An 11,155-nucleotide genomic window follows, 5' to 3' on the forward strand; every position below is an offset into this window, starting at 1 on the left:
ATCTACATGTATCCGGCGAGAATAAACCTTTTGAACGAAACCAGTGAAATATTTGGATATATATATGCTGCATATGCAGAGCGCTGTAAATATGGTGTGGTACATGATAAACTGTGTATTGTTTGTGATACCGAGAACTTTGTAATACGGACAAATCCGTTTTCTTGGAATTAATTGCACGAGAGGAGCTAAACGTTGATATAACTTATACCAGAAGTCCATTACCTAGAAGTATGCAACTTCCCTATAGCAATTCTCCACGGCAAAGTATATATGTGACGTCATCTGTAGAAGCGCGCGCCACCTGGTGGAGAAATGTGCCAACCTCTTGGGTCAAAATTGTGAACTGAATCATGGGAAATCTAATTGTAAACGGCTGCTACTAGAACTGGTCACACCTTGAAAATGAAACACCGTATATAAAAACTACGATTTCTCTGATCATCTGCCAAGCAACTATAAAATAATTACTATCAAAGGCATTGTTGTCTTTTGGCCAAACCTTGTCGTAATTTTTAGTCTATTTCAAAACAAACGCGTTTGGAACCCATCATGTATCAGCCGTTTCTCAAACGTTTGCTGCGCAACAGAGAAGAAAAATACATGGTTCTGCAGATACGTAACATAATGTTTCAGAGATCAAAGAAAAGTGTAAAGTGCCGTGGAGACAAGCTATAGCAAAGTTACATACTGCATGGTAATGCACTTCTGCTTATGCCTAAAAGATGTTTGTCAGAGGCGATGAATGGCAATACTAACGTACAGTACACGGACAATAGCATTTTGGTTTGCTAATACGGACATGACTTGCCCACGTGACGCATTAGTTGTACGGAGCGACAGCACATACATGTAGCATCACGCAACTTTTTTTCTCGTCATTATTTCAGATCCTTAAATTCGTCTCCCGAAGAGCCAACACAATTCTAGAGAGCAAAGAATTTTTGACTTTGTCCCAGGAGTCGGCCGCTTTGATTTTGACTTCTCCGGAACTTTTGGCTGCCGATGAGAAGAAATGGGACACCGCACTCCGATGGGCTAAACGACATTGTAATCATACGGACAAGAAACTGATGAAGTTTATGCTACGGCAGCTTACCAGTTCGATAAATTTTTGTAATATATCACAGAAAAAACTACTCAGTGAGGTAAAACCTCTTTCAGTTATTCCTGATGCCGCGGTGAACGTGGCCATTGATCACGCATCCAGCTCTCTGGTGGTGAATGGTCAGAACAGGTCTAAACCAGCCGGTGGCGGCGCACAAGTGTCTAGTAGGCCCTATCAAACTGGACACATTAACCACGTGTTCACGTGTTGTAGTTCCGAATCCTTGACAACGCCACGTGAGCAACAGTCACCAAGGTCACCGTATTCTGAAAATGGATTTGTTCTGACTTCAGAGTCTTCATTGCTGATATGATGTTACGGAATGGAAGGAGAGAGAAATTCTGGAATTGAAACAGTTGTCTCAGTGAATCACGCGATTAATATATTTAAATACAGATAGAATGTGTATTTATTGGGTTAATTCTTTTCCCTTGAAATCTATTTCATCTTTTTAAAATTTGTACAAAGACACGCTGATTTTTCGATATATTTTGCTTTGTATATATGGAAATTAAATAAAGTAACTCTTGCTGCTATATGTAATCTTGCGGGCTAGTTTGTTATACATTTATTTACTTACTTTTCTATTCTTGGTGAACGCCATACTCAAAAATTACGCGAACCCAGTTTCACAGGAGGAAACCATAGTGCTTGGCGCCTTTTATTGTTTGAACATGTCTCGCCTTATAGCATTTCTTAGATCCTGCTTGCTTTGTGACGATTTTAATCAACTTCACAGTTGATTATTTTGCTATTATTGCAAAAACTCGTGTGTCAAGGTTATTCCACTTTTACTGTTTTACGTTTTACATTGAGTGTACTTCTCATGTAAGTAAATGTGAACATAGCGTCCAGAATCTCTGGCACTCTGCTTCATGATTGTGTATGATTCAAGGGACTTTTGGGACCAGATATTCATCGTGTTGAATTTGTTTGCCACATCTGATATGTGACTAGTTGCAATCAAAGTGCAACTTAGATATATTAGCATGGTACACAGTTTGAATACTGGTTTCACTTATTGGCCCAGAACATACCCTGCGTCCTTCCAACACCACTGATGTCTGTTTCCCTCTGCATGTTTCCGTCCAATTTTGGCACTTTCTTAGTTCTGTGGTAGTTTGTGCTAAACCTCGTTTTAGAAATTGGTTTTGGAGTTACTGACCTGGAACGTCTACCTTGGTTGACCGCTGGTATACGAATGTCGGTTTAGACGCATATATTTATATATAGCAGAGTGAGTTAAGAAAGTCACTGTAGAGAGCTGCAGGGGCGCATTCAGCAAAACTGTCGCAACGCTGCCCCAAGCGCAGTTATCATGTTGGCGTATCATTTCACTGTGCGTTGTCATGGAAACTGCGACAGGCGCAATTTGCGACCGCTTCGTAGAACTGGCCCCAGGTAGCAACTCTCGAATGAGTTCAACTCTTGGCTGTTCTTTGTGTTTTCACTAGAAACATACTTTGTGTGTGGTTAAAGATATTAGTGAACTTGTATTAAATAAGTGTTACCTCGAATTAAAATCGATATTATAAAGGTAATAATTCCTAATACGGAACGTGAATCCTACCTGAATCCTGTGAACTATCGTCTCTCATTCTCATGCTACATGTATTTGTAATGTGTATGGAAACTGTAAGACTGAAATTTCTTATCCATTTATTTGACTAGTGTTTAACAGCGTGCTCAAGGGTTTAGTGGTACAGTTGTTTTCCTTACTGTACAGTATTAAATACAGAGATATTGAACGTGCTGGCCAAGATATCTGGTGGTTAACGTTGCCAAAGATTCTCTCACCAATGCGGTCGTTGTGAGTTCAAGTCCGTCTCTTGCGGGCTTCCTCTCCAGTCGTAGGTGGGAAGGCCTGCCAGTCCGCCGTCGTATAAGTGTAATATTCCTGAATACTGCGTAATCAAACAGATAAATAAATACACTACACAAAAGCTTACAGTTTTAATTAATTGCTGATCGCTGTCAAATCAATACTTCAATTTGATATACTGTAAAAATGAGTGGATATGTCTATAGTGAGTAGTTGTTGCGCTGTAGGCTGTGCCTGGTTTCCTTCCACCGTATAAGTGAAATAATTTTGAGAACGGCGTAAAACAGGAAGCAAATAAAGAAATAAATATGTGGAAATTCATTATTGCAGTTAGAAGATTAAATTAAAGTTTCCCGATCAAACTTAATTGATGCATTAATCTTCAACTTTTCCCCTGTATTCATTTCGTCAGATGTATAATTTCCCCAGGATGTAAATGTAATTTGCTATGCTTATTGATAGTTTCTCTGCATCGCAGTTATACCCAAACCAAAAATAAATCCTCGATTCCCTAACTGGAATATTCCATTTCTTTTTAGTTTTCAGGGTTTGGCCAATCGTAGTTTCTGTTACAACGGCAATCGATCGGCTGACCAATGGCTTGGCAGTTTAGACGGGTTGGCCTGGATCATTCCAAAGCCACAGGCATCCACGGAACTAACCTGATCAATTCGACATCGGGTTTTCTCACGGAAGGCACGTTACTGTCTGTGTGAGCTATTCTTCCAAAGAATTTCACATCTTCCAAGATGGTAAGTTTTCTCAAATTCTGTGTTAATAGGAGAGTAGATTAAGCAATCTGTGTAAGATGATGTTACCTAAATTATGGATGAAAGTCTTCTTTAGATCTGCTTAAAATTTGGCAGCGTTTCAGTATAGTGTCAGTATAGCATGTTGAAATGTGTTGTCTTTTTTAAATTAATGTTTCGTGGTGCGAAGCCCATTGGATTGACTGAGTAAGATTCCTGGAAATCTTCACCGTGGTGCATTTTGTGTGTTTTCCTTGGCAGCGAGAGTGTATCAGTGTCCACGTCGGCCAGGCTGGAGTCCAGATTGGTAATTCCTGCTGGGAACTGTACTGTCTGGAACATGGAATCCAGCCGGATGGTCAGATGCCCTCGGATAAAACCATCGGTGGTGGGGACGACTCGTTCAACACCTTCTTCAGCGAGACAGGGGCAGGCAAGCATGTCCCTCGGGCCGTTTTCGTGGATTTGGAGCCTACTGTTGTGGGTGAGCAGTCAGAATATTTGGCATTTGTGTACATTTACAGATGGAGGCATAGGGTCGAATTTATTATGTCGACTGCACCAAATTATGCCGGTATAATTGGTATCTCCCTGTATGGCATTGGCTGGCTCAAATGTGCTGGCCAAGCCCTGTCTGCAGTGACGAATACACAATTCCGCGGTCATCACTGGGTATTTGGTGCGACCTGTAGGCGACTGAGAGCCAGCAATTGACGTGGACGTCGTTTGCATTATAGTATGATAGGCTTTGCAGCAGAATACTTTGGATTCCCATCAGACATGCACGGTGGAGCCTTTGATTGTTTCATACCTTATCAACACCATGGACATATGAGTATTGAATGACAGCAGAAACGCAGCAAGACTTCAATGCACTCACGAAAACAAAAACAAAAAAACCCCAAAGCGATGTAATTAATATTTTGATTATGATATGATTATTTTCGTTGCATGGTATTCTAATGTCTTTCATTTTTATGCAATGTATACTGTATGGCATTGTACCACACATACCGGCACGTATGACATCCTAAAAACTGACTGTTGCTTATAACAGGTTATAACCACTTCTCATAAGGAGACAGCGTCTGATAATGAAGTGTATGTTTTCTGATAGATGAGCAACAGTACTGCATATATACGGTTTCAGCAACTGCTTAGAGAACATGCCATTCGATTCGTTCACTACATTTATTTGGTTTGCACGGGAGATGGCCCCACGTCTTCTGGAGTTAGCATGTAAAGGGATGCCATCTCTTCTTCATCACTGGTCCATTAACCTTGCACAGTATCGATCCGCTTGCGTGTAATGTCTTAGCTCGCTTAGCCCATGTCTGAATGGAGAAGTGGCCTACACGGATTGTACTTGCACAACGGGAGAGGGCGTCCATGCATGCGATATTTCTTCTCTCCATCCTGGTTTCGAATCTGATCGTACTGGCCGTTCGATTAGTAATAGTCTGTCCACTCGGAGATCGGTTACATATGTCTAACCGGCAGCTAGATTTCTTACTAGCTCAGACACTTTTGTCTGTACAAGACACGGGATTCCCTAAACGCCATCACTCGCTGACTAATCCACACAGATATCGATCAGTTCCTCATATAGCTCGTCCGTGTGGCGTCACATTAGAGACACCTTATCCTGCCTTGTCTTGTCGTCCTGAATATGGTTATGAGATTATATGTTGGCCAGTTAGGTAAAGAGAGGGTAAAGTGGGGGTGAGGGGTTAGTGACGACCCACCTTTGTCAAGAGGCGGGCGGTTTTCTGTAATAGGCGTAAAAATGTCCATATATATGTGCATTGACACTTCTTTGGTATAAGGCCATGGGATCACAAAGCGATTTAAGTCAAAATTTCAGATCTCTTTAAAATTGTTATATCTAATGTAACAAGATCAGTATATAGCGTGACAACGTAAATTCTGATAAAGTAGTTGTAAAACAAATTTCACCAAGAACAACGTTAAAGAACAGAACAGTTTAATTATTGAAATGTTGACTTCAGTCTAAGATCGCTTCGTGATCGCGGGCCAAGGGTTCATAGAAAAACTAGTAGCAAGAGAATATACAGACACAAAACACTAAGTTTGGCACTGAATCGCATTTGACAATATAAAATTATACTTGACCACTACACATATTTATCACTTTACAATTAAGATCGATTGACGGATTGATTTTATTACTCAAGATTTGTTTTCATTTATACCACAGGGGTCAATTTTATGGGTAAAAACCGAAGTATTCGGGATATAAACCAACAGCTTTTGGCAACTTCCTGACAAACTGTCCCACGTGTGACATACAGACTATCATGTCATACTGGTAATATTCACTGAATGTAAGACTGGTCAAGCAGCCTTACGAGTGCAGTCGATTACTTATTATTATTAAATCTGGTAGGAACTTTGAGGGCGGGGGTAGACTTGGGAAAATTGGCGCCGTGGGAAAAGGACAAAGAAAATAATTTATTGTTCGACGTGAACGTCAGCAGTTCTGTAAAAAAGGGATCCTGTATCAAAAGGGAAGATCAGAACTGGAGCTTTTTGATCGCTTATGGTAAAAACAGTCCTATTGTATCACTTGACTTCTCAAAAATGTTTATAAAAGTTATTTATGGCTGACGAAGTGAGGAGTTGAATGTTTGTGAACCTAAGAAGTCCGTGAAGGAAAGAGGTGTCATTTATGTCTCCGCGACATGGTAATACAGTTCATGAAGGAAAGAGGGGTCATTTGTGCCCCCGCGACATGGTGAGACATTTCGTGAAGGAAAGAGGTGTCATTTGTGCCTCCGCGACATGGTGAGACAGTTTGTGAAGGAAAGGAGTGTCATTGTGCATCCGCGACATGGCGAGACAGATAAATTGAGGTCAATAAAGCTTCTCTACATGTCACATGATACAATAGGTCTGTAGCGACAAAATAGCTCGAACTCGAAACTCCGCTAAAGTAGAGCTACACGTAACAACGCAAACAGACCATGTGGTTTTGCGTATCCCTGATGAAATGCATTTTTAAGTATGGGTGATTTTATAAACAGCAGAATATAGGCGTCATATTGAAGAAAAGGGATAATAGCAGACTTTGCTCTACTGTACTATCCTGCTCTGATACATGTATGACATGAACACCCATTTAAAGCGTATGCTGTCGTGCTACCAAAGTCTTATCTACTCCAGCAATAAACTCCAGCATTTTACATGTACTCTAGCAATTAACTTCTACAATATGCTGGAGCAATAAACTCCACCAACATACTCTAGCAATAAATTCCAGCATTTTAATGTACTCTAGCAACTGACTTCTGCAATATGCTGGAGCAATAAACTCCAACAACATATTCCAGCAATAAACTCCTACAACATACTCTAGCAATAAACTTCAGCATTATACTCCAGCATTACTCCAGCTATAGCTTTACAATAAATCTGCTCAATCAATCCACCAGGTGATTAATCATAATTTTGGGAAATATTTTCCGTTACCTTCCAGACGAGGTACGCACCGGCGCCTACCGTCAGCTCTTTCACCCCGAGCAGTTGATCACCGGTAAGGAAGATGCGGCTAACAATTACGCCCGTGGCCACTACACCATTGGCAAGGAGCTTGTCGACCTTGTCCTTGACCGCATCCGTAAGCTGGCTGACCAGTGTACCGGTCTTCAGGGATTCCTCATCTTCCACAGCTTTGGAGGAGGCACTGGCTCTGGATTTACCTCCCTTCTCATGGAGAGACTCAGTGTGGACTACGGAAAGAAATCTAAGCTGGAATTCTCAATCTACCCAGCTCCTCAAGTGTCTACTGCTGTTGTGGAGCCCTACAACTCCATCCTGACAACCCATACCACTCTGGAGCACTCCGATTGCGCCTTCATGGTCGACAATGAGGCCATCTATGACATCTGCCGACGAAACTTAGATATTGAGAGGCCGTCTTACACCAACCTGAATCGTTTGATTGGCCAGATCGTCAGCTCAATCACGGCTTCTCTCCGATTTGACGGCGCCCTGAATGTGGACCTGACCGAGTTCCAGACCAACCTGGTGCCCTACCCCCGTATCCACTTCCCTCTGGCTACCTATGCCCCAGTGATCTCCGCCGAGAAGGCTTACCACGAGCAGCTATCTGTGGCCGAAATCACCAACGCCTGCTTCGAACCCGCCAACCAGATGGTGAAATGTGACCCGCGTCACGGTAAATACATGGCCTGCTGTATGTTGTACAGAGGTGACGTCGTGCCCAAAGACGTCAACGCCGCCATTGCCACCATCAAGACCAAGAGAAGCATCCAGTTCGTCGACTGGTGTCCCACTGGTTTCAAGGTCGGCATCAACTACCAGCCTCCAACAGTGGTGCCTGGTGGTGATCTGGCCAAGGTCCAGCGCGCTGTCTGCATGTTGAGCAACACCACTGCCATTGCTGAGGCCTGGGCTCGTCTTGACCACAAATTTGACCTGATGTACGCCAAGCGTGCCTTTGTCCACTGGTACGTGGGAGAGGGTATGGAGGAGGGAGAGTTCTCTGAGGCTCGGGAGGATTTGGCTGCTCTGGAGAAAGATTATGAAGAAGTAGGTGTGGACTCCATCGAAGGGGAGGGGGAAGAAGGCGACGAATACTGATGATCTACGCTGACCCATCAATACTCATCATCAGCAGTATACGCTGTATCAAGTTGGTCAACTCTTGTAACTTCGCTCTATAGTCACGCCACGGCGTTTGTAACAGTATTGCGGCCACTGACCCCTAGGTTGAAAATGTAAATGAAGTTCGTTTCTCAAGCAGACAATGGATATGGAGCTGTAACATAACATTTCCCTAGACGGAATATTTTAACGATAGGAAAATTATTTTGGCTAGATTTTATCTCGTATATCTTCTTTTATTACATGGTGACTTCTATGAAATAAGGCTATTAGAGTTGTATCTCATGACAGGTTAATGTAAAGCAAAGATATCTGTAGTCTATAATATCTAAGTTGTGTGTGTTGTCCTCTCTCCTTTTGAAGATAAATCTGTTTTAATCATCTACCCTAAAAACCATTGTTCCCAGCACCTGAAATTTGGTTTCGGACTCGTCTATGTGATCTCTAAAAAGTTGAATTTTAAAAGAAGTTTGATTGAAACTATATATAACAGCCCACTGACATACCAAGAGACTTGTTTTACGAAGCAGTCGTAGGGTGGCGCCTGGCGTTGTGTCCATGACAACATATAATGGACACGTACAACACCGAGCAGGATAAATGCAACGATGTAACGGCTCTGGAAAAACAAACTTCAACCCTTCTTATACGTAAAGATAATCTTAATGTACGGATATGTGGAGATTTGTAGAGTTACTTATAGGTGTGCAGTTGCGTCGGAAGCTGTTCGACAGGTACAGGCAAAAAAAAAAAAACAAAAAAAAAAATCAAAAGTAAAGTAAAGTCGAACCAGTTCAATTGCGACCAACAAAAAGGTCCACGCACACACATCTGCACAGTGGACTGTTAAACATATAAAACTACAATGAATCTATGTGTTTTATCCCTGTAAAACGATTACGGGACATCTCCAGCCGTCTAGTGTCACAAAGCTCCTGGGGGGCTAGGCGTTCCCTGGGCCCTCGCCTTCTGTGCTGAGAAAGTGGGCCGATGGCCGTACCACTTTCAAATTGCTTCCGACGCGCCTGTTGTGCGAATGTATTTTTCAGTGATTATGTCTTGTGTGAACCCTGGAGAATGTGTACTCTCACTTCAAATGGACGGATACCAGTCTGGCTTAAAGACGGTCGTTCACGAATGTTTTTGTTGTTGATGGAAAGTGATAACACCTTTTAACAGATTGATAATAAAAGTGTAAATCAAAATATTTTGCTTGTCAACTAATCGAGAAGAAGTCGCTATTATCCCTCCGGTACACTCAAAGAAATAATCTGTGTTAATGTTAAGAACAAATCTATTGGCTAAAAGATGCTAGAATGTATTCTGGTATTGTAACACAATATTGTGTCATATTCAACATAATATCCTGTTAGTTTAATAGAATCGTTACGTTGATTTGATAGAATACGCGCGCTATATTTAACAAATAACCTGCTACAATAATAGAATACATTCTAGCGTCACTCAGACTTTCTGTTAAATTTAACACTATTTAAAAATTTCCCTGACTAGTATTATTTTATAAATCACAGCCAGTAAAATGTAAAAGTATTATTGTTAATAATTCATTTTCATCTATGCATAACGAAACCCACACAAAACAGGGGCGTCTGGTATTCCCGTGCTAAGCGTTGTAATACATAACAATATGTAATAACTATAAGGAAGATCCACTGTACACATCAAACGGCCAGCATAGAGGCTGATATCAGTATACAAACACTTGTGGTTTTTGTGACGTCAAGATGATGTTCTCTATCATGTGTGCTGGAATAAAAACTTGAACTAATATAGGTGTCTTTTTCTTAGTTGTGGCTATCAAATGGCTACTTGTGCAATACTTTTGCCTGTTTTATACAGGGCATAATTGACTCTGGTCCAGTGAATGAATGAGTGGGGTTTAACGCCGCGATGGCAACATTTTAGACATATCGTGGAAATAAGTGTCCATAGAGGCCAGGCGTGTTCGAATCCAACTCTTGCTGCTTCGGCTATGGCTTTAATTCAGGAGACTTGACAGGTATATGGCGGTGGTTACTAGGATTTGCTCAACCTAAACCTGACTGCCATTATAGAAAGGGAAAATTGTTTATCTATTTCGGTCACTGTTAGATAAAGAGCTTCTTTGATATTGTCACCATTTGAGACGCTAGTAAACGTGCATTAACCCTTAATGCCTGGGTGAGCGCTTGATAAAACCATGTATGTTGCACTAGTCTATCAAGATGGACTGATCGAAGTGTGCCACATTAAAATTTTAACATTCACCGTAACACTGAATTCATTCTCACCTCTCAAAATAAACATGGCGCGCATTTCAAACTCTGATCTCCTTACCACACTTGGTAATCGCACTCACCATCTCTGATCATTTTACCTGTGGATGATCGTAAGTTTCCTGTGCACGGTTTCCTCCGCCATGATGCTGGCCGACGTCGAATAAGTCGAATATTCTTGATTGCGGCGTAAAACACCAATCAAATGAACACATGAATAAATAGCACACTGAGCTCATGTGTATGGACTAACATTAAACGTTTAGTACATTAAACTTGTGAATTACATTAACTGGAGCAGTGAATATAAGTGTCATGTCCGACATTCGTATACCATTCATAGTCAGTAAAAGGCGTTCCAAGTCGATAATCGCAAGATCCATTTCCAAAACAACGTTTAACACTAGCTCCCAAAGACAAAGGTATGTAAGAAATTATACAAATAGGAAAAAAAGCCGGTAAAACACAAGAGAGAAGCGCTCATCAGTTTTATGATGCCGGGCAGACAATGGATATTTGTCTAACACAATTAAATATTGCTATCTCACAATCG

At 41.4% G+C, this 11,155-nt stretch overlaps 1 protein-coding gene across 1 annotated transcript; it reads left to right on the forward strand.

Annotated features, from left to right (window-relative positions):
• Positions 1-3,590: 3,590 nt before the first annotated feature.
• LOC135477515 (tubulin alpha-1D chain) lies at positions 3,591-10,117 on the forward strand. Its single transcript, XM_064757648.1, has 3 exons — positions 3,591-3,682; positions 3,941-4,163; positions 7,176-10,117. The coding sequence occupies exons 1-3, from the start codon at positions 3,680-3,682 to the stop codon at positions 8,300-8,302; spliced, it is 1,353 nt and encodes a 450-aa protein (XP_064613718.1). The 5' UTR covers positions 3,591-3,679; the 3' UTR covers positions 8,303-10,117.
• Positions 10,118-11,155: the final 1,038 nt, after the last annotated feature.

Source organism: Liolophura sinensis, chromosome 11 (assembly GCF_032854445.1).
Source record: "Liolophura sinensis isolate JHLJ2023 chromosome 11, CUHK_Ljap_v2, whole genome shotgun sequence".
Lineage (NCBI taxonomy): Eukaryota > Metazoa > Mollusca > Polyplacophora > Chitonida > Chitonidae > Liolophura > Liolophura sinensis.

What these genes read in the sequence shown, in the direction of transcription:
- LOC135477515 (XM_064757648.1), top strand. An exon ending in TTTGGAGCCTACTGTTGTGG is followed by an intron (nt 4,164 to 7,175) that starts GTGAGCAGTCAG and finishes GTTACCTTCCAG; the next exon opens with ACGAGGTACGCACCGGCGCC.